This window comes from Lotus japonicus, chromosome 1 (genome assembly GCF_012489685.1).
Source record: "Lotus japonicus ecotype B-129 chromosome 1, LjGifu_v1.2".
NCBI classification, from domain to species: Eukaryota; Viridiplantae; Streptophyta; class Magnoliopsida; order Fabales; family Fabaceae; genus Lotus; species Lotus japonicus.
Window position 1 is genome coordinate 34,437,162 of NC_080041.1, and position 24,731 is coordinate 34,461,892.

Genomic DNA, 24,731 nt, shown 5'->3' on the forward strand with positions numbered 1-24,731 from the left:
AACTTACCGGTGGTGCATATTGGGGGACTTTAATTCTGTCCGTTCCTCTGAGGAGAGACGAGGCAGTGCAGCTGATTCAGATGCTTACCGTAGAGATACAATGGAATTCAATAGCTTCATCAATAACATGGAACTATTGGATTTACCTTTGGTAGGGAAAAGGTTCACATGGTTTCGACCGAATGGACTTGCGGTGAGTAGGTTTGATAGAGCGCTTGTGTCGATGGAGTGGTTAGAGACTTGGCCAAACTGTTTTTTACAAGTCATGAGTAGAGATATCTCCGACCATTGCCCGCTAATTCTTAAGATCTCTACTCATGATTGGGGCCCCAAACCTTTCCGAACTCTCAATGGTTGGCTACAAGACCCAAGATTTAAAGCTTATGTTGAGAGGGAGTGGAATGAGCTACAAATTCAAGGGTGGGGAGCATTTGTTCTCAAGGAAAAATTAAAGGCCCTCAAAACTCGGCTGAAGATTTGGAACACCGAAGTCTTTGGTGATCTAAACCAACAAAGGAATACATTAGCCCGCAAGCTTGAGGATCTTGATAGAAAAGCGGATGAGGAGGGATTATCGGAGGAGGAAAGATTAGAAAAGAGAGCTACCCAATCCGAGTTTTGGAAGATTGCTAGACTTAACGAGTCTCTCTTACACCAAAAGGCTAGAACAAGATGGATCAAGGAAGGAGATTCCAACTCTAAATACTTTCACTCCCTGATAAGATGGAAAAGGAGAAAAAATGCTATTGTGGGACTTAACGTGGAAGGAGCTTGGCAAGAAGACCCGACATCAATAAAGTTAAAAGTGAAAGAGTTCTTTGAGAGGAAGTTTGGCAAGGACAATGAGAGGCCCCCAAAGCTGGATGGTATCCACTTTAATCAATTATCTCAAGATGATAATGCACTCCTTACGACACCATTTGATATGGAGGAAATTAAGGAAGCAGTTTGGGATTGTGATGGAGACAAAAGCCCTGGACCGGATGGATACAACTTCAAGTTTATTAAATCCTTTTGGCATCTATTGAAATTGGATCTGAAAAAGGTACTAGATGATTTCTATCTTAGAGGTGCATGGCCAAAAGGGAGCAATGCTTCATTCATAGCTTTGGTTCCAAAGACGGAATCTCCTGTGGATCTCAATGAGTTTAGACCAATCTCTCTTGTGGGAAGCATCTATAAAATTGTCTCCAAGATTCTATCAAAAAGATTGAAATTAGTGCTGCCTAAGTTGATTGATTTGAATCAATTTGCTTTCCTTGGAGGGAGGAATATGTTGGACAATGTTTTGATTGTCAATGAAGTTGTTGATGAAGCAAAGAAGAAAAGAAAACCAACAGTTATTTTCAAGGTGGACTATGAGAAGGCGTATGACTCAGTACGATGGGATTTTCTCTTCTATATGTTACAAAGGATGAATTTTTGTAGCCGGTGGATCAACTGGATAAGAGGTTGCTTGGAATCCAATTCAGTCTCTGTTTTGGTTAATGGTAGCCCTGGACCGGAATTCAAAATGTGGAAGGGATTACGACAAGGAGATCCGTTAGCACCTTTTCTCTTTCTATTGGTTGCGGAAGGCTTAAATGGCCTTCTCAAGAGGGCGGTTCACCTCAATAAATTCACAGGATTCAGGTTGGGTATGAATCAAGAAGTGGAGGTCTCAATGGTACAGTTTGCAGATGACACACTCTTTATTGGGGATGCAACACCACATAATATTCTAACCTTAAAATGTGTTTTAAGATGCTTTGAATTGGCTTCTGGTCTGAAGGTCAATTTTTTTAAGAGCAAATTGATTGGGATTGCAGTTGGGAATCAGATTCTGAGAGGCTTTGCTAATACACTACATTGTAGGATCGAGGGCCTTCCCTTTAAATACCTTGGGTTACCGGTTGGAGGAAATCCAAGAAGGGTGGCTTTTTGGGATCCGGTGATATCAAGGATAAAGAAGAGATTAGCTTCTTGGAAGAACAAAGTGCTATCTTTTGGAGGAAGGATTTGTCTGATAAAGAGTGTTCTATCATCACTCCCATTATTTTTCCTATCATTCTTTAAGGCACCGGTGATTGTAATTAACACTTGTCATAAAATCTTGAGAAGATTTCTGTGGGGTGGAGGAGAAGATAACAATAAAATAGCTTGGATAAGTTGGGAAAAATTTTGCAAATCTAAGGAAGAGGGAGGCTTGGGAATCAAGGATTGGGGACGATTCAATAAAGCACTATTAGGAAAATGGAGATGGAGGTATTTGACTGAGAAAGACAGCTTGTGGCATAAGGTACTTTGTGCAAAGTATAAGGGCCCAAATGTATCTAAAGCTTCTTCGTGGTGGCAAGATCTGAAAATCATGTGCTTCCCACAAGGGAATGATTCGTGGTTTGAGGATCAATTGCGTAGGAAAGTAGAACAAGGTGATGACACTTTCTTTTGGTCGGATGTGTGGCTTAATAATCTGAAACTGAGTGAAAGATTTCCAAGGCTGTATTCTCTGTCAACACAAAAGGAGCACTCCATCAAAGAGATGGGATCTTGGCAAATTGGAACTTGGAGCTGGCACTTTACTTGGAGAAGAGCCTTAAGAGACTTTGAGGTGGAGCTTTTCAATCAACTATTGAATATTCTGCAAGTATTTGTCCCATCCGCGAACACTTCAGATAAATGGATCTGGCTTCCCAACCCAGAGGGAACCTATACGGTTCACTCTGCCTATGCCAGTTTGCTTGCTCTGAGTACCAATACTGGTGGTGATGTTTTTAAGAGCTTATGGTATGTTCCCTCCCCCTCAAATGTTTTAGCCTTCACATGGAAGATGTTCCATGACAGAATCCAAACACGAGACAATCTGAGGAAGAGACAAGCGATTCCCTCACAATCTGACTTACGTTGTCCATTTTGTGTGTCACAAGAGGAAACCTCATCTCATCTCCTCTTCTCTTGCCCTCTATCATGGAATGTTTGGATGGCCTGTTATAAGTGGTTTGGATTTTATACGGTTCTTCCAAAGGATGGGAAAGAACATTTCCTGCAGCATATTTATCCATGGAGGTCTAATTCACAAAAACAATGTGCTTGGGTGGTCTGGACTGCGATAATTTGGGCATTATGGAACCTCAGGAATGGTAGCATCTTCAGGAATGATCAATTGGACATTGATAAGGTGCTGGATGGGATCCAATTTAGATCATGGAGCTGGCTCAGAGGAAGGAAAAAGGATTTCCATTGCTCACTCTATGAATGGCAAGTGCAACCAGCTCTTCTTATTGCTGCCCTGTAAATCAGTGAGACATATTCTGAGTTATATATTATCTATCTGGATGCACTATCTTACACAAAAGCTATGCAGCAAAGCTATCCTTACTTTCGCTCCTGTATCTTCCTGGCTATTCCTATTGCAGATTCCGTGGAGCTATTAACATAAGGACTACCATTGGGACTTTTCAATTTGTTTACTTATCTAGTGGGGAACTTCTGTTAGTATCTTTTGTGTCGGATTTTGGTTTGCTCCAGCGTGAGCTTTCTCCTCTTGCTGATTTATTTAGTAGTTGGTGCTTTACTAACTTCTATCCTTTTTGTAAATGGTTGGAGTACCCATAGTACTCCCTTATATATCAATTTTGGCTTACCTAAAAAAAAAACTTAATTTCAACAAAGTGAAATCAAGCTTTCAACATAATTTTGGACACTACAGTAAGTAAAACCATAGTCAAGTGAATCATTAAATTTGAATGTATTTTCTCTCCGGTTATATAGAACTTGCTGACGGGGTGACATCAACAATACCTCATGACTTTCGGACAAGATGAACCCATTAAGATGAAATGGAAGAGAGACGAGGTTAAGATGTTCTTCAAAATCAAAGTTGAATAGCTGAATCCAAGACTCGTGAGCTCCAAACTCCTTCATTTGCCAAATCGCAAACCTTGTATGGTCCACTTTGTGCAAAACACACAATGAATCCTTCGTAGACCCAAGAAGGAGGTCTTCATCGTTCGCGTCTGGAGGAAAATAAGGTAGAGATATTTGTAACTGCTCTTCAGTCGCCAAATCCAGAGAAACAATGACAAACAACTCAGTGTTTAATTCTAACATCCAGTTAAGTTTGTTATTTACATAAACTCCTTTACTTGAATGATATAATCTACATGGCATATGAGGGAAAGATTGAATACTTCTCCAACAACTATCCCTCATGTCGTAAACATTTACCACACTTTGCATGCCTACTTGGCTATCATTGTTATAGTAAAAGCCCGTCACCACCTTATAAGTGTCACTCACACGATCATATCCAAACCCAAAAATGCTATTACTCGGGAGTTGCTGTATGGGCAATGGCAAAGGTAGTGACATTTTAGACCATAACCTAATGGCTGGGTTCCAGAAACATACATAACAAGCCCATGGCGATTTATATATGGAATTGGTAAAAGAGACCAAGCCGTTGCAGACACCAAGCAAATCGAAATCCGTCGCAATTGGGTGGAAGAGATGACCCTTTGGGTACTGAGGTGAGAACAACAAAGAAACAGAATAATGCGATACATGTAATTTGTAGCCGTGTTTAGAGTAGTAGACCCTGGTCTCGGACAGTAATTTGATGTGTGCGAAGTTTGTGGTGTTAGCTGAAGATCGACCAAGGTGCGATTTCACGAATTGGTGATCGGAGATGATAAGCTTCCAAGACTTGCATACGCACTTGAATCGTATGAGAGATTTCACGGGGAGCAACAACAAGATTTCCCAGATGAGTTCGTCAGGAACAAAAATCTGTGGTGGAGACTTTGCATCTGGAACAGGGAGTGGTGGTGGTCGTGGTTTTACCTTTAGTAGGTCTTCTGTTCCTCCATCCCTTGTCAAGATTTGAACCCAGGTCAACATGGTCTTGTTACGATACAGTAGCGGCCACAATTGCAATTTCTGAATGCAATTTGAAACCTAGACTATAAGCAAGGATGCCTAGGTTTTACGGTTTAACTCATTCCTCTTATAATATATCTAAATGATATTAATTCAAAAAAGGAAAATATCTTAATGATATTTCCCCTAAAAAAATTGAAAATATCTAAATGATATTTATTATTAATTTGAATCAGTTCAACTATTTTTTTAAGGTGAATCATATCAATTTGATATTGCATGATATATCATGCCAAATCAAATATATACCTTCTTCTAAGAGAAAAAGGATGATGCACCGACGGTGTAAAGTTTTTTTACACCGTCAACCAATCAGATTTTAATGATATGCTACGTCAATTAATAAAATTAAATAAAAGAAATTTTTTATCACATCTTTAGAATCTGATTGGTTGATGTTGTAAAAGAACTTTACACCATCAGGGCTTAAAAATTAAACTCTCTAATTAGGATTTAATTTACTTGTATTGTTTTTTTAACGAACATGTATTGTTAAATCATATAAACCGTCATTTTCCTTTGTAACCGAAAATAAAAAATTATACAAACCGGTTATTAACAATTCTTTCCAAAAAAAAGGTTATTAACAATTAAAATGAAATAATATTTGATTTAAATTATAAAATTTTACTATATATTATTGATTTAAAAATTTATTTTAAATGTCCAATGTACATTTTTTTACAAGAGGAAAATTAGACGAAGAGCAAATACACACTAAAATAGTAAAAACAAAGAGAGATTTCCTAAGTGTCCAATCAATATCAATTTATATATATATATATATATATATATATATATATATATATATATTATAAAAGAACAACTTCTAGCATGACGTGTCAGCACCAGATTAATTCTTAGTGACGTGTCATTCTCACAAAAAAAATTTCACGTGTCATTCTCAGGTACTTTTAGAGTATTAATTAATTTTTATGGTATTTTTATTGACTTTTCGGATTTTTAATTAATTCAGGATTTTATGAGTTTTAATTAATTTGTCTTATTTTTATTAAATATTAATTCCAGGAAAAGGGAGCTGATCTGGTGTTGAGGGTCCACAGAGCTACCTTGGACACGCAGAGATTTGATGGTTGCTAGGTGAATTTGGCAGAGTTTGTCATTAGCTGCGGACTGCGGTTGTTTCTATATTGTTTCCATTTATCACCTAAGAGAAATGTGTTTACTTAAATTTTCAAACTCATGTAAGGATGTAACAGAAGGGGAAATTAATCAGGGACTGCTAAGTTAGTTAGATGTTATTATAGTAGTTACTTAGTACTAGAACAAGATGAGTTATAAATAGAGAGAAATCAAATTAGAGAACACATTATGTACCATTATATATCTCTCATTAAGTATGTCTTTTAGTATCTGAAAATATTGCTAAAGTATGGTATTGAACATGTCTTAAGCACAAGAGAAAGTTCTTCGTGCAACACATAGATAAAAAGTGTCGATTGTTTGAACTTATAGGTGGAAATCTAATTCCTATGAGTGGTAAATAAAAAATCAATATGATGTCATTACTTTTTTCATAACTTTTTGAAAATTTTAAAAATAAATAAATATAAAGGCATGATAATTTGATGATTAAAATGTGTCGTGCGGAGATTAGAAAACATTAATATATATATATAGTGTATTTTTGTTTAAGTTAAACTATAGGGTCAAGAGTTCCCACGGGATGAACATTTTACATGAAAATTAATGTAAAATTAACAGAAAAAGCTCCTACGGGGAAAAAAGCTAGAAATAAGCCAAGGTATTGATCCATGCCTCAAACACAAGAGCAAATTTCACCGTAAAAACACTAGAAATATTTGTTCTGGAGATGCACACAATTTTCTACTGCTTATCTTTCTAAAACCTAAAAGCGGCTATTGTTTGTATTTACGTATAATTTTCAATTGATATGTTTTAATTTTAAACTACTATAATGCTACCTACGTGAGATTTTATTTTATATAAAGAGTATCATTATACTTTTTTATACAATCATTATATTCTAAACTAATTGATTGGTATTATTTTAATAGAAAAATTTAATATAATTAATTTTAGTATTGTTTTCAAAATTTTAAGAGTGTATATTTATATATGTTTATAACTATAATAATTGGATAGTAAGAAAAGTACGAGGAATAAAAAATATTAATACATATGTACTATAAAATTATGACCTAAATTTATTAGTGCTAACAAATTAGATTTACGAGATCTCACGGGGAGGAACATTTTATATGTAAAATGAAAATTTGTAGGAGTTAAAAAAAAATCATTTTTTCTATAACTTAAGTGTATTTTTAATAATTTAAACAATAACTAGTGTTTTTTACCCGCGCGTTGCACGGGGAATACATCTATTATATTTGATAGGTCAATTAATACCTTGATCATTAAAAATATAATAAACAACTGATGAAATAGAAGAGTATGAAATGATGAGCAAAGTGGACAAAAAGTCTTAAATTAAAACCCTTGTTGCATAGATTGAACTTCGTACAATTGAATAACTAATAAAAAAATTGGTTAACCAAATCTCAAATTATGCAAAACATATTAGGGGATGTGGTTTAATGATGGCTAATAAACAATAGTTGATTTAATCTACAATGAAAAAAAGAGAAAAGATTCTTTATGTACGTGATTATGCGAGTTCATTTTTTACACAATAAAATAAACTAAGTTTGACCCATATCAACATGAAGTCGTTTCACATTCTTCATGAGCCTAAAGACAATAACACAAATTATAGATATGAAGAATCACCAATAAAGCATTCAGAACACATTTTAATCTTAGAAAAAAAAGAATGTACCGCGAAATTTGTTATTGTATTTGATCCATTAATTAATACTTAATGAAGGTACTTTCTTGTTAAAATATATTTCTTCCCGTAGGAGAATTTAACTCTATAATAATTTGTACAAAAAAATTAAAGTGGACTATATTATTATGTAGTAAAAAATTAACATCAAACTATATTATATTATGTTTTTCTTGTAACAAAAAAAAAAATTCCGATGAAATCTTATTAACATTTATTTTTATGTAGAAGTATTTTCATGTAAAATATTCTTCCTATATATAAAAGATTTTAGGCTCTTTCTAATACATTTAGATCCAGCTTCTCCTTACTCTCAGGATGTCTGAAAGTCTTTTCTCAAGTCTATCTGGTACGTAATATCGATGAAGATGATGACACCCACCATACCTTACTTGGTTCAAGGTCGATCTCTTGTATCCTCCTTCTGCCGAAGACTTTAAGAGTAAACCTTGCCATTCCAACTTTCATCGATCCAGTTTCAGTTGCTTTTTCTGTTGATACAGGTGAGAAAGCTTACTAAGGCAACCTCTGCTTTTGTCTATCTCCCAATATAAGAAGCATGTTGCTTTGCTCTTATAGTAGTACTAATGGGCGTACTTTAGAACAAATTTCTAGCGAAGGTCTTGACAGTTAGGAACTGAAATGTTTGCTTCATTAATAATATCTAGTAGTTTCATCATGCTATTCTGCTTTTGAGCTTGTTGTACTTACCGGAGCATTTCTGCGATAAAAAAATTCAGAATAGTAAAGCAGTCGTAGTATGCTCCCTTTACTTGCTCTAGTGCTCAAGTGATAGCTGAGTGCATACTGTTTGCATCTGAATTATATATAAAAGACTCTTAAAAACAACTACTTAATTCTCCATTACAAAGAATATACATTACATCAGAACCTAATTATTATTTGTCAGTGACATAAGTGTCGAAAATAATAGTAATGGAAATTTTGAATGGTGTGGATAAGTGTTAAAAGTCCAATCTCATAAGAAAGAAAAATCTTCATTTACATCAAAATCTCTCTCAGATTTCTCTACCTCACTATCACCACCGTTTTTCTTATAAATTATCCACAAACACACTCACAAATTCCACACAGTACCTAACATCATATGCAAATTTTGTTTTCACTGCAACCAGAGTCTGTTCTCTGGCATAAAAAAGCACTTCATAAAGTAAGAAAGTATCACATTTTGAATTTAAATCATTAAAATATTTATTTCTAATTAAAAAATCAAATGAAACTTGCTTCCAAATCAGCAGTAATCCTAGGTGCTATTCCTGATTGTTGTCCAACTTTAACATGAATTAATATGAACTCATGCTAATTCAAATGAAACTTGCTTCAAAATCAGCAGCTTCCAGCCGTATCTGCATTCTAAGTAACAGAAAATCAAGAACTCATGAAGTGAGATTGGTAGACATGTTAGAGTAGGATAAACTAAAGACCACCAAACATAATAGCAATATGTGCAACATCAATCTAGCTAAGATAGTGCAAAGATAGCAATCAAATTTGCAGACAGATATGAAAGCCAAAGAATGAATTGAAGCCACTTTTTGGCTATGGCCTTCTGGTGGTTTCCATAACCAATCAGATCTATTTGTAAGGGGAAACTAATCACATGCTACTAAAGAAGATGAATGGAAGAAAACCCCTCTAGAAATTTTAGACCCATTATATATGTTGAACGGGTAAAACAACTCTTTGCTTTATATAGCACTGTTGTTGAAAGGACAATAACCAAATCAAAAACATATGCTGATACTAAATCGTAATGGTTTCCATAACCAATCAGATCTATTTGTAAGGGGAAACTAATCACATGCCACTAAAGAAGATGAATGGAAGAAAACCCCTCTAGAAATTTTAGTCCCATTATATTTGTTGAACGGCTAAAACAACTCTTTGCTTTATGTAGCACTGTTGTTGAAAGTACAATAACCAAATCAAAAACATATGCTGATACTAAATCATAATGGTTTCCATAACCAATCAGATCTATTTGTAAGGGGAAACTAATCACATGCTACTAAAGAAGATGAATGGAAGAAAACCCCTCTAGAAATTTTAGACCCATTATATTTGTTGAACGGCTAAAACAACTCTTTGCTTTATGTAGCACTGTTGTTGAAAGTACAATAACCAAATCAAAAACATATGCTGATACTAAATCGTAATGTGATAATTACACACTCATGCAAGCAAGACTTCCAATCACACTAAAGTTTGATTAATTGAACCATAGTAGAACAATGATTAATTATAAAATCTAATATTGCCTTCGAAAAGTGACGTTTAATATATGTAATGATGATAGATAGATGTAGAATTGATGAACTAAGTCAGTAAAACAATATATGCATCACAGTAGTGCAACACCAAACACACATCTCTATCTCTTATATGGTGAATATATACATATGCATCACAGTAGTGCAACACCAAACACACATCTCTATCTCTTATCTGGTGAATATATACATATAATGGACTGAGAAAAACCTCCATGAGTACTGGTCTCACATGTTTCGTGGCTTACTTGAAATGAGAGCAAGATAAGATCTTGAGTCATCAATCATGTTTCATCTTCAGCTAGCCGAGAATCAGAGAGTGTAGTCAGAAAGAGGTATGCACCTCATTGTCGTTCTGTACCTACGGATAAATTCATGTCAAATGTTTCCAGGGAAGCCAAGGAAATCAATTTATTGTTAGAACATTGGTTTAGGCATTTAGCATATTAGAAAGGATAACACCAGTTTTAAAAGTCTAACCTCAATAGTATAACTTGAGTGAACAAAGATAAGCAGTAAAATCTCATCCATGATATGTAGTTCTGTAGTTGTAACGGCAAGCACCAACAATAATAATTAATTTCCTCGGTGCAAGAAGCAGGCAAAAAGAAAAAATTACCAAATAAAAAAGTTGCAAGGAAAAAAATCTACAACTTCTCCTTTCTCTCCCCTCAATTCTTTCACTCCCTCAATCCACTTCACTGACAATGATTAGGTTAATCAAAACATACACAGATCAATGTTTCACCTCCTATAACATAGGACACAAATTTTAGATGCAAATTAAGAAAAACGAATAAAATAGAATCACATACAAAGGAGAATCAGAAAACATAAAAAACAAATCAAAATATTGCAAAATTCCATATAGAATATAAAATGGACTCACCATCCATGGCTTCCAAAGAATCTCTTTTGGTGGAATATCTATAAAAAATAACCTGAAGAAAAGAATTTGAAATTAGCATGGCAAGTGATGAACGAAATTGACCTTGAAGTCAAACATGAGTGAATGAAAGTTAAAGGTAAAGTAAAATAAAATTGAAAAAAACCATAACATATTATGCAAGCAAAGGAAGAAAATAATTTGAAACCTCCATTTGCAACCTTCCCAATCAGTCCAAGGCAGCAAATCGGAGGGATGCGATTGCAAGTCGATGACAAAGTGGTTCCGTTGAGAGATGAGACGATTTTGTGGGGGTGGTTCCGTTCAGTGGAGAGATGAGATGAAAATTGCATGGAGGAGATGAATTCCATGGAGGAGATAGTGGAGGTAGGTAGGGTTTTAAGAGGGTTTTTACTGATGGGATGTATTATTGATTTAAATCACTTATCACAGATTTTATATTAAGATAAAATCATTAAATAAACAACATAAATCCTAATCAAATCTAAAATTTAAAAATGTACTAAATAAATATAGATAAAAACTATCAAAATCTAGCAAATCACAATAAAAACTCATAAAATCCGGAATTAATTAAAAATCCGAAAATTCAATAAAAATATCATAAAAAATAATTAATACTCTAAAAATAAATAATAATATAAATTAAGATAAAATACAGAAATAAACAACATAAATCCTAATCAAATCTAAAATTTAAAAATGTACTAAATAAAAACTATCAAAATCTAGCAAATCACAATAAAAACTCATAAAATCCGGAATTAATTAAAAATCCGAAAATTCAATAAAAATACCATAAAAATTAATTAATACTCTAAAAATAAATCAAAAATAAATTAAGATAAAATCAAGAAATAAAAAACCTAAATCCTAATCAAATCTAAAATTTAAAAATGTATTTTTTTATTAAGGAGAAATAAGGTAAGGAAAAATCAGGGTACATGTGGCAAGTGGGGCCAAGGAGAAAGAGCTTACATGTCAAATATTATGTGATAATTAATCTGGGAGCGACACGTCACTAACTTGGCCTGTGAGAGCGACACGTCATGCTAGAAGTTGTTCTTTTCTAATATATATTGATATTGATGTTGATATTGATATTGATTATATATTTATGTATTGTTACATATCTAAAACACAAAAGCATTACACTTTATGCAACACGAGTACATCTTCACAAACAAAATTCAGTTATACCTCACATATGCAAAATTTAAAGCTTTTGGCTTATTAACTTCTGTGTTTTTCAAAATCTTTATATTAGTTAATGAAGTGTATGCTTACAAAACACTAAAATTGAGTGTCTGAATTTATGTTCTTTAAATATCTATATCTTTATTATGATTGTTCTTACATTCTTAGCATCTTAAATATTTTATAATTTAAAATATTAATCGATGTATCAAATACAATAAACAAATTCCTCGTGCAACGCGCAGGTAAAAAACACTAGTATAATTCAATGAATAAGCCGAAAACCCAATGTAGTTAATGAATGGATTAATCGAAAAAACTGATTGAATGGATAAGATAATACTAAAAAATAATTAGTTAGATATTGATAATTTAATCTAAATTTTACAAAAAAAATAATTTGTTAAAGTAATAGTGTTTTGAGTCTTTGAATGATAGCTCAAGTGGTATGAGCTGGTAGACATGGTTAGGGAGGGTTTGGTGCACATATGAGTCCAGAGATCAACCCTGAAGGATTGTAATTTATCTTTCTAATATAAAAAAAAAAATTGTTTTGAAAATTTCATACAAATGATGATATTTCAAATTACAAATGATAAGGGTTTGGTACCCGGTGTTCACCAACGGTGAGGTACGCTATCTTTACAATTTAATTGATAGGGAGAATGGGAGGTGGAAACATGATGTGGTCCAACGATTGCAGTTGTCTTTTGAAGTGAACAAGTATTGCATATTCAACTTGTAGATATCAATCTGGATGATGTGCTGGTTTGGAGTGCCACTAGGATGTGTGGAAGAAGCTTTTGAAGCTAAATGTACTACCTCATTATGGGCATCTCATGTGGCGCATTTTGAAGGAGTGGTACTACCCGGAAGAGGCTTTGGAACAAATGTGCGAATTGCTCAAATTATTTTCAAAGTTTGAATTTTGGCAATCAGGAACGTAAATCCATGATGGTGGCCTTTTTCAGGGAGCTTTATACAGGGCTGGGTGATGTGCCTGCTAATCATTAATCATGTCCGGGGTCAATTTCCTAAGCTCCTGGCCGATTATTTAGCAATGATTCAAGGTCCTTTCACCGTAGAGGAGATCAAAGACGCAGTTTTTAGTATAGCCCACCTAAGTCTTAGGGTCCCAACGGCCTTAACCCTCTCGTTTTCCAATCCCAATGAAGCGTGGTGGGTAAGTCAGTGGTTGATCTTTTGACGTCTTGCTCCCAGGATCCAGATATGGTGTGGATGATTAATGACACGCTCATTTTGTTGGGCCAAAGAAAGTAGATGGTTTTAAAACTGAGGGATAAAACTCTACATTGGGCTTTAAAGAGCAAATCATAAGTGGACTAGAGACACTACTAGAAAACTCGCTATTAGCGACGGATTTTTAGCGACGGGTGCATATCCGTCGCTAATAGCGACGGAATCAGCGAGGGGTTGCTGTTTCTTCGAATAATTTTTTTTAAAAAACTTTAGCGAGGTAATTAGCGACGGATATGTTTCGTCGCTAAGATTCCGTCGCTGATTCCCACTCTAGTCTTTTTTTTGACATTTTTTTGGAAATTAGCGACGGTTTTACAGCCGTCGCTGATACTCCGTCGCTAGATCCGTCGCAAAACGAAGATTTTTTGAGAAATGCGTTAGCGACGTAACGTTTTCCGTCGCTAATTCTTTGGATTTCTAATAAAGCAAAAAAATTTGCCACATCCAAGAGTTGAACCCGGGACTAGGGTAGTGTACAAATTGAGTCAAACCAACTGTGCTGTGATATTTTTGTTGATTGTAATAGAACATATTAACTTTTGTTTTCTTTTAAGTTTCAAAATTCACCAAAACTACTCTGGATCTTTAACTTCCCAAATCACACATCACTTCACAACTCAACACTCATCACTTAAAACCCTAACGCGCCGCACCTGGAGACTCCCCCGCACCTCCGCCGTTGCGACGCTGCACCTCCGCCCTTGCACCGCCGCCGCAACTCCACCCTTGCACCGCTGCTCCATACACCATCGCACTCATCATTCATTCCTCTCGATCAGGTTCAGGTGCGGTCTTCATTCTTTCCAAATCTTCTTCTTGAAATCACCTCTCGATCAGGTTCAGGTTTTCCCCTTCAAATCTACTTTCTATGTTCCTCCTCGTTGCTATCGTTCGGTTCACTCTTCCTATTGCGAAAACCTAGCCTCTGTACTGTTCTTTTTTTGTTAATTTTATGATAAATCATGAATGTAGTGTGCATGACATAATTACATGGATTTAAATCACAAAAACTTAACCACCTTGGTGCCATTAAATGGAGAAAATGCTTGGGTGCCATTAAACCTAGCCTCTGTACTGTTCTTTAAATTTGGGATCTTTTTTCAACTGGGTCGTGTTGAAAATGCTTGGAAAATTTTCATGAGTTTTCAGTTTTTATTTTCTGACATTTTTGTGTGTTTTGCTGTTGAAGGATTGCGTGTGATCTACATTACGGGGTTTGATCGAGTTGGGTTTTCTCCAAGTTTCAAGAGGTAGTTTCTCTTCCTGTGATCCTTTTCTTCTTTGTCTTTTTGAGGTGTTAGCACTTAGCAATAACAGCCAAAAGAAATGGAAATTGAAAGTGTGGTTGAGAGGTTTGGCCTTTGGGAGGGTTAGTGATGGTAGGAGAAGGATTTCTAATATGGGATATAGTTTGCATAGTCTTCCTGTTTTGTGTTGACTGCTCAGGGCGTAGCTATTCTACATATGGTGGCCTCTCATGGGAACTTTGATGGGCATTTATTTTTGAACTTTTGAAACCCTGCATTCCTGCAAAGTATAGTCATCATTAAATTATAATAAAGAAAGTTTGAATAAAGTGGGAGGAAAAGGCTTCATGCTGTACCATTCCAGCTTTCCTTTTTTTCCCTGTTATATGAGGATTCAAGCCCATGCAATGTAAACTTCTGTCATCATTGTGGGTTGGTCAGCCTGGAATATGGCTATGCAGCTAGATATTGTATTATGCGATAAAATTATTTTTCAAATTAAATATTGTTCTCTGTTCTTAGCTCCACTTTGATCTATACTTCTTGTTTGGAAATTTGTTATTCTCTGTTCTTAGCTCCACTTTGATCTATACTTCTTGTTTCTGGTTTATGTCCACTGTGCAGAAATTAATATTAAACCAATTTTTGTTAGAGTTTTGTTTTACTACCCTTGGATGATGTGTTTCCAAAAGATTCAATTTGTTGGTTAATCATATTTTATAGATGGCATTGTATTTGGCTGGTTAAAATATTTTTAGTCATTGTTGCTTCTCAATTGAAATGGGTTCAAATATTTTTTCATGGCTCTAATCTTAACCCAAAGTTTCTTTCTTTATTGTATTTGGCTGCAGAGTTCTGTGAAAGAAGGAGATAATCCAGATGAGAAAGTGTTGGTCTTGAGTTCAGAACCAGAACACCAAGCCAAGAGGAACCAGAACAGCTTTTAATATCAAGGTTTTTTTACTCAATCTGTCACTAACTGTCTTCTTCTCAGTTCATTATGGTGAAAACTATGATGAGGTTATTATTATAATATGTTTTAACTATATGATTATTCTTTTCAAGTGTGGAAAACTTTGACCTCTTTTTAGTGAAAATTGCACAGTAAATGAAGCAACTTTTCATCCTCTTTACAAAACCTTTTAGTTAATCATGGTTGTAATCATGGCTTGTGATGTTTTCACCTTCTACTTGTGTACATTAGTGGACATTATTACAAGTACGTCTCACTTTTAAATCTCTTCCATTCGTTCCCTTATAGGTAAGCCTGTTGCTATAACTTTTCGGGCATACTCAATTTCTTTTTGGCTGGTTAGTGTGTGAGACATGGCCGTGCCAGAAAATAGGAAGTGGATGGATGCTAGATTAGATGGTCGTAAGCGCCTGACAGAAGAATTTGTTGTAGGAGTTCATGAGTTTATCAAGCATGCTTGTGAACATGATCAGTTTCATTTAAGCTTTAATTTGCTTTTAGATTTAGGATCCATTTACTGAACTACTACCATATGTTGCTTTGAAACTCTGCCTGCATGAGTTAAAAATGAGGAGTCGAGCCTTCAAAGTTCTGTGTAGCAGCACCTTGTTTTGTCAATTTAGAACTTAGGCATAAAGGTGTGATGCTACAAGTGTACTGAAATTTGACTTATTAAACTTGCTACTAATAAATCTAGAGGTAGTTAGATAAAATAGAAAATCTAAGCAGTGTCTAACAAGTTTTAAATTGTAAAGTTTGGATGTATTAAATTGAATTGTAATTTTACAACAACTAAGGAGTTCCATTCAGCATCTTAGTTGCTGGTTTTTTCTTTTGACTGCAAGAAGTGTGTTCTGGTTTATGGTATTTGTACAGGACAGGTATGTAGCACAATTGGATTTGGCCATATTTTGCTTTCTCATTTTATGAACATTTAAACTAATTTACAATTTTATGCAGAAAATTTCAAGTGACAAGGATCTAGGTTGTTGGGATGTATTTCTGAAGACCCATCGATATAAAAAAGATCCCACAAAGTTTGTCTCCCCAGTAGCAGAACAAATTGCAGTAAGTTAACAACATTTAAGATATTATAATTTTCATGTGATGTTTCAAGTGTGGTCCTATTTACATCTATCTTTACATCTAATATCTAAATGTTATTTTAAGGCTGATTATGAAAGAAGTGTTACTGTACGAGACTCACAAGAGAATGTTGAAGGTGCCAACAAAAAATCTGATGATGATATCTACTTGGAGGTTGTTGGAGGTGTGAACACAAAGGGGAGGATATATGGATTGGGGCAACTAGCTGAAAAATATAAACGTTCTGCAACAACTGTTGACATCTCACTTTCAGAGCATGAGACCATGAGGCATCTTGTTTCTAAATTATCAGATGAAAATGCGATGCTTAAGGATCAAATGAAGAGTTATGATGAGAAGTTTGAATTCATGCAGAGATTCATCATTGAGAGAACCAGTCAATGTCCTTCAACCTCTGCTAATCCACCTACCAACCAGCAGAATCCAGATGATGGTGATGATGATAATGAGTTTGAAGATTAGTGTAATGACCTTCCATTACTACCAAACATGTTCTGTTACTGAAGTTATGTATTTTGATTTGTGCTTTGGTGATGTCTTTTATGTTTGTGTTATTGTACTATGTTGTCTTTTAGATTTGTGATATGAATTGTACTGTGGTTATGAAGACAGTGTCTATTATCTTATATATGTTGACTTTATGTCTTAATATGGATGTGAAACTTTTATTCGATATTAGTTTTTTTATTTAAATTATTGAGGATTGAATTTGATTCAGGAAAAAAAAATTCTGGTCAAAAAAATAAATATGGCCTGGAATTCAGTTAGAATTTAGCGACGGATTTCTGGGCGACGGATTTCTAGTACAATTAGCGACGTCATTTAGCGACGGATTAGTGTCATAATTAGCGACGGATATTAGCGACGGATTAGTGTCACAATTAGCGACGAATTTTATCCGTCAATTAGCGACGGTTGAAAACAATGATCCAAAACAAATTAGCGACGGATTTAATCCTTCTCTATTAGCGACGGACCAAAATAATCCGTCGCTAAAGTTTAGCGACGCCACTTTTTCAGGGGGATTTAAATTCGTCGCTAATTCCGTCGCTGAACGGTTAGCGACGGATTTTGCAGCTTTTAGCGACGGATTTCATCCCTCTCTAATAGCGAGTTTTTTAGCAGTGAGACCATATCTTTCACCCAAAGTCTTAAGGCAATGAGTGTATGGGTCGTCACACTTATAAATCACTCAAACTTATCCTTATCTTCCAATGTAAGACTTACTCACCCTTGATACACAACAATCACCCCTCAAGTGTGAGTCAATCTCAAACGAAAGTTGAGCTTGTACTCAAACAGAACCTTAGAGACCGTCATTTTGGGGTTGTGCTCCTGAGCCTCAAAGGCCCATGCCCCATGATCAAACAATCATCGGCTCTGATTACCACCGTTGGGCCAAAGAAAGGGCCAAAGAAAGGAGATGGTTTTAAAACTGGGGGGATAAAACTCCACATTGAGCTTTAAAGAGAAAATCATAAGTGGACCAAACACCACAAAACTTGGTGAAATTACTCAAGTAAAGCACAAGTTCATTTTAGAGTAAAGTTATAGTCTACTAACTTCAACTTTGCTCACCTGACACCAATCTTCATTCTTCTTCAAAATCTACACTCACCCCACTTTCAACTTTTGGATAGAATATTAGAATCCGTCATGACACCAATTTGTTCATGAATAACAGGGATGTAATCAGTGACAAATTTTATAGAAGGATATTTTCTGTCATAAAAGTCGTCGCTATTTACAAATTGACAACTTCATTGTTAAAAGATCAACATTAGCGACGAGTTTTGTTTCCATCTTCAAACTTCACTAATTTGTTAAAATTCACATGTTTTAGTGATGAATTTTAGATATGGAAAAACTCGTCGCTAAAATAAATGGATGTAAGTTAGTGATGATATTTGCGACGAAAAACATTCCTTTATAAATTTTTTCACTAATTTCATCTCTATTATTCATTGGCCATGATTTTGTGACGATATTTATATTCTATCGCAAATGTTAAAAGAGATGAGTGGAGTGTAAATTTTAGAGAAGAATAAAGTTTAATGTAATATAAATAATTTATTTTTTCAAAAGTGATGGTAGGAGTAAAGTTGAAGGTGGTGGAATATAATTTACTTTTCATTTTAACATGTTATGTATGGTACTTACCCTGTCATGTGTAAAACTTTCTTGTTGATAACCCAATAAAACTCCGTCACTTATTCTATCCTGGATGAGTTTCCAAATCCTCAACCCATTTTGACAAGCACTTTATATTATAAAGAGAAAACCATAAATAAATTTGAAGAAAAGAACAATCCACCAACCTGCATCAGTGCTTTGAACATGCTGAAGCTCAGGCCCTCTTTATGTTCGATGTTGCTGAGCCTCTTACCCTTTTGCTAAACTTGATTCTTCTGAATGGGAACTAGTACCAATTTATGTTCATTTTCACTTTCCATTATTTTGATTTCAGACCATAGCATACCAAGGCAATACAACAGATGCATTTGAGAAAAACCATTCACAACACTTGATCTTCGCTTTCATGGGATTAGAGTATGCAAGGAAGCTTTGGAGTACAAAAGCATTTAGTTATGAATTCCATCCCGAAAAAATGGAAAAATCTTCCACACACTTAATCTATCAATCATAGAACCAAAACAAGAACAAGTTCATTCAATTTTTAGATGGAGGGAGGTTATATCTTTTGCATGATCGATCTCACACCTGCATGTGCCTCAACCATTACCACTTGCAGGATCGATCCCACACCTGCATGTGTCTCAACTATTACCATTTGAGTAATCCTTCGGACGAATAAAAATCTAACAAATTAGAAAGAGAAAAACGGAATACAAAAACCATTAACATATCATTGTTGGTGATTTTAGAATCATCAATGTATTTTAGTAGTAATGTGATCTACTACAGGCTGATGCAATTACGCGTTAGGCTCGGAATCGAGTCAGGTTAGTGCGGAGTGTACGCTCGGTGAGCCAACGCATAATTGACCGCGAATTCGAAATTTTTTCTGAACAGTTGTGACCCTAGTTTGAAATTGTTTGAAGAATTGTGACTTTTCGGAACAATTGTGACCATTCGTGCAAACACAACCTTCTATATAAGGTTGCTTGCAACCTAAGGAAAAAGACAGAAAACCAGAAACAGTATTCTGAAACAGATATTCGAACAACACAACATCTCTCTACTTTCTTTATCTGTTCTCTTGTGCCAAGAAACAGATTGACTGTCAAGCATTATCCCAACAAAGATTTCGTGAACCCAGGCAATTACAGGGTCGAAATAATTTGTTCGGAAAGTGGACGCTCACGATTCTTGACTTTATCCAGGATTATCACACCCGATTTTCTAACAATCATATCATTTTTTTTATGGAAAGCTCATCTTATTAATTATGCAGATAAAGCTGCATCAGCAAAAAGAGCACGAGCAATACAATGAGGGGGATCAGTCCACCACTCAGCTGAAAGAAAATCAACAACATTTGAAGCTAAAGTATGAGCCACAACATTGGCTTTCCTCCTAACACGACAAATATTAAGAACTGAAAACTGGGAAGCCAAGTATTTGCAATCCTCTATGGCTGTTGCTATCTGGGGATTACATGAGCTCGATCTCATTGCTTGTACAATCACCGCAGCATCAGATTCTACAATTACTGAATCAATCTCCAACTGCAGCAACCGACCCAAACACCACCTCAGGGCTAAAGCTTCCGCAACCAATGAGTCGCGCCTCAGCGCCTCCAACTGTGTCGCTACATACATGAACTCAGCAGCCTGTCCTCGGAGAACCATCCCAAATCCCGTCGTTGCCTGGCCTGAACATCCAACATCGACATTAACCTTAGGAGTATCCCCCACCGGAGCTTGCCAACGATCACAATGGTCCTACGCTGAATCCGATACAGATGAATTCTTCTCCTGTGCCTGTGACCATTCTGCCAGTGACCCTGCTGCTGCTGCCATAGTGTTACCTGGATCGTGAATTACATCATTGAAAACAGCTTCGTTCCGTGCCTTCCATATTGCATAAAGATCGGACAACACCGCAACAACTTGGTTTTCCTCGAAATTCAACAAGCAATCAGCTAGCCAATCACGAACTGGTGCCTGAATTACATCGGAGTGGATGGACGCCGAGTAGGAAAACCAGGACGCTCTAGTCCAGTTGCACTCGAGAAAAACATGTTGGAGATTTTCTTCCACTTGGGATAGACACAAAGGACACTCGTGCTGCACCATGATACCTTTCCTAGCTAAATTAGACCGACATGGCAACACATTTGATGCTAACTTATGAACAAAGTGTTTAATCTTTGCAGGAACACAAGCATGCCATAAACGTTTCCAAGGAAAAGAACCATGCAACGAGCTGCTTGGCACATATGCTAGCTTAACCTCTTGAAGCCTGTGGTAAGCTGACCGCAATGTGAAGAGCCCATTACCACTCCAATTCCAAAAGAAACGGTCTCGTGTATCCCGCCAAGGAATCGGAATGAGCTTAATTTTCCTGGCCTCTTCCACCGTGAAGAACAGGTCAATCAAAGAGTTCCTCCACTAGCGTGTTTGTGGGTTAATTAGGTCCTCCACCATACAAATATCCACTCCAAGATGTGGTGCAGACAAGATTTTCCCATTGCCAAAACCCGAAACCCAAGCATCCTCCCAAATCTTGACGCTCTTCCCATCACCAATCCTCCAGCGCAAGCCCTCCTTAACTGATTCTAGAGCCCCTCATACACTACGCCAAGTGTAGCTTGGTCTATAACCCAAATCAGCCTCCAGAAGAGACTTCCTTGGGAAATACCAGGCTTTCCAAACCTTAAACAAAAGAGAGTCTTGAGAAGTGAGCAATCTCCAACCTTGTTTTGCTAAAAGTGCTTGGTTGAACAATTCCAAGTCGCGAAAGCCCAAGCCTCCAGCACCTTTGGGTTGGCACAATTTCTTCCAACTAATCCAATGAAGCTTCCGCTCATCCTGCTTCTGTCCCCACCAAAAATTAGACATGGAGCTCTCTATTTGATGGCAAACCCTACTCGGTAGCCTAAAACAACTCATCACATAGCTTGGAATTTCCTGTGCAACAAACTTTAACAAAATCTCTTTCCCAGCCCTAGAGAGTGTTTTCCTTTCCAATCCTGTAAGTTCCGCCAAACCAGCTCATGCACTTTGTTGAAAATAGCCTTCTTGGATCTTCCAATTACTGTGGGTAGCCCCAAATACATATCATATCATTATTTATACTAATGGTAGACTTTTCATATTAGTTCGCTAGTGAAATTAAAATCTCAATTAAATTAAGGAAGAAATAACCAATATAAATAAAGAATTAAATAAATTCAAAAATATATCATCAAGTCATCCAAAAATTATTCTAAATTGTGATGAAGATATTATAAAAATTATTCTATATATATTCTATAAGAAAATGAAGTATAGAATACTTAAATTTTAACAAGGTGAAACCAAGCTTTCAACATAATTTTGGACACTAAGGTAAATAAAATCAGAGTCAGTAAATTGGAATGTATTTTCTCTCCGGTTATATAGAACTTGTTGGCAGCGTGACATCAACAAGACCTCATCATGACTTTCAGACAAGACAAATCCAATAAGATTAAGATGTTCTTCAAAATCAAAGTTAAATAGCTGAATCCAAGACTCGTGAGCTCCAAACACCTTCATTTGCCAAATCGCAAATCTTGTATAGTCCACTCTATGCAAAACACACAATGAATCATTCATAGGCCCAAGAAGGAGGTCATTAGTATCATCCGCGTCCGCATCCAGAGGAAAATAAGGTAAAGGCATTTGTAATTGCTCTTCAGTCGCCAAATCCAGAGAAACAATGACAAACAACTCAGTATTTAATTTTAATATCCAATTAAGTGTGTTACTTACATAAACTCCATTTTGACTTGAGTGACATGACACATGAGCGATATGAGGGAAAGATTGAATACTTCTCCAACAACTAGCCCTCATGTTGTAAACATTTACCACATTTTGCATTCCCACTTGACTATCATTGTAATAGTAAAAAACCGTCACCACCTTATACGTGTCACTCACACCATCATATCCAAACCCAAAAGATATATGCCTCAAGTATGTTTGTATGGGCAATGGCAAAGGCGGTGACATTTTAGACCATGACCTGATAGCTGGGTTCCAGAAACAAACATAACAAGCCCGCTGTTTATTTATGGGACTGATAAAAGAGATCAAGCCGTTGCAGACACCCAGCAAACGGAAATCCTTCGCAATTGGGTGGAAGAGATGACCCTTTGGGCACTGAGGTGAGAATAACAAAGGAACAGAATAATAAGATACATGTAATTTGTAGTCGTAGTATCCTGGGGACTGAGGCAAGTCCCTGGTCTCGGACAGTAATTTGATGTGTGCGAAGTTTGTGGTGTTAGCTGAAGATCGACCAAGGTGCGATTTCACGAATTGGTGATCGGAGATGATAAGCTTCCAAGACTTGCATACGCACTTGAATCGTATGAGAGATTTCACGGGGAGCAACAACAAGATTTCCCAGATGAGTTCGTCAGGAACAAAAATCTGTGGTGGAGACTTTGCATCTGGAACAGGGAGTGGTGGTGGTCGTGGTTTTACCTTTAGTAGGTCTTCTGTTCCTCCATCCCTTGTCAAGATTTGAACCCAGGTCAACATGGTCTTGTGACAACACAGTAGCGGCCACAATTGCAATTTCTGAATGCAATTTGAAACCTAGACTATAAGCAAGGATGCCTAGGTTTTACGGTTTAACTCATTCCTCTTATAATATATCTAAATGATATTTTTGGTACAAATATATCTAAATGATATTAATTCAAAAAATGAAAATATCTTAATGATATTTCCCCTAAAAAAATTGAAAATATCTAAATGATATTTATTATTAATTTGAATCAGTTCAACTATATTTTTTTAAGGTGAATCAGATCAATTTGATATTGCATGAAATATCATACCAAATCAAATAATTACCTTTTTCTCAAATCATATTAGGATTTAATTTACATGTATTGTTTTTTTTAACAAACATGTATTCTTTTTTATTTTTTTTTGAAATTACGAACATGTATTGTTAAATCATATAAACCGTGATTTTCCTTTGTTATTAACAATTATAAAACTTTCACTACATATTATTGATTTAAAAATTAATTTTAAATGTCCAATGTACTTTTTTTTTTTTTACAAGAGGAAAACTAGACAAAGAACAAATACACACTACAATATTAATGACGCAAAAACAAAGAAGAGAGATTTCCTAAATGTCCTATAGTTTTATTTGGTTACATAATGTCCAATATAGTTGAATGAACGAATGGATTAACCGCAAAAAACTGAATGAATAGATAAGATAATACTAAAAAATAATTAGTTAGATATTGATAATTTAATTTAAATTTTACAAAAAAATCAATATCAATATCAATATCAATCAATATCAATCAATATCAATATCAATATCAATCAATATCAATATCAATATATATTATAAAAGAACAACTTCTAACATGACGTGTCGCTCCCACAGGCCAAGTTAGTGACGTGTCACTCCCAGATTAATTCTCACCTAATATTTTACACGTCAGCTCTTCCTCCTTGGCCCCACTTGTCACATGTCATGTCATTCTCAAGTTAATTCTCATAAAAAAGATACATTTAAAAATTTTAGATTTGATTAGGATTCAGATTGTTTATTTTTTGATTTTATCTTAATTTATTTTTAGAGTATTAATTAATTTTTATGGTGTTTTTATTGAATTTTCGGATTTTTAACTAATTCAGGATTTTATGAGTTTTTATTGTGATTTGCTAGATTTTGATAGTTTTTATCTATATTTATTTAGTACCTTTTTAAATTTTAGATTTGATTAGGATTTAAGTTATTTATTTCAGGATTTTATCTTAATTTATCTCATTATTTATTTTTAGAGTAATAATTAATTTTTATGGAAAATAAATAT

General features: G+C 35.3%; 2 protein-coding genes across 4 annotated transcripts; one reads left to right on the plus strand and one right to left on the minus strand.

Moving 5' to 3' along the window:
- Nucleotides 1-3,664: 3,664 nt before the first annotated feature.
- Nucleotides 3,665-4,878, minus strand: LOC130733770 (F-box/kelch-repeat protein At3g23880-like). Its single transcript, XM_057586029.1, has 2 exons — nucleotides 3,781-4,878; nucleotides 3,665-3,682 (listed from the first exon to the last, which is right to left on the minus strand). Exons 1-2 carry the CDS (start codon nucleotides 4,876-4,878, stop codon nucleotides 3,665-3,667), a joined length of 1,116 nt encoding a protein of 371 aa, XP_057442012.1.
- A 9,103-nt stretch (nucleotides 4,879-13,981) lies between these two features.
- On the plus strand, nucleotides 13,982-17,402 carry LOC130734506 (uncharacterized). Of its 3 annotated transcripts, none has more exons than XR_009017973.1 (5): nucleotides 13,982-14,187; nucleotides 14,592-14,652; nucleotides 15,501-15,603; nucleotides 16,583-16,690; nucleotides 16,793-17,402. XR_009017973.1 is itself a non-coding variant. In XM_057586955.1 (2 exons), exons 1-2 carry the CDS (start codon nucleotides 16,577-16,579, stop codon nucleotides 17,189-17,191), a joined length of 513 nt encoding a protein of 170 aa, XP_057442938.1. In that variant the 5' UTR covers nucleotides 15,666-16,576; the 3' UTR covers nucleotides 17,192-17,402. The 3 variants fall into 3 exon arrangements, 1 of the variants encoding a protein (XP_057442938.1); XR_009017974.1 differs by lacking the exon at nucleotides 13,982-14,187 and adding an exon at nucleotides 14,229-14,245; XM_057586955.1 differs by lacking the exons at nucleotides 13,982-14,187; nucleotides 14,592-14,652; nucleotides 15,501-15,603 and having other exon boundaries at nucleotides 15,666-16,690.
- Nucleotides 17,403-24,731: the final 7,329 nt, after the last annotated feature.

Excerpts from the sequence above, each read along its gene's own strand:
- LOC130733770 (XM_057586029.1), bottom strand. The coding sequence starts at position 4,878 with ATGTTGACCTGGGTTCAAATCTTGACAAGGGATGGAGGAACAGAAGAC.
- LOC130734506 (XM_057586955.1), top strand. The coding sequence starts at position 16,577 with ATGCAGAAAATTTCAAGTGACAAGGATCTAGGTTGTTGGGATGTATTT. Across the intron at positions 16,691-16,792 it reads CAGTAGCAGAACAAATTGCA|GCTGATTATGAAAGAAGTGT; the intron begins GTAAGTTAACAA and ends TGTTATTTTAAG.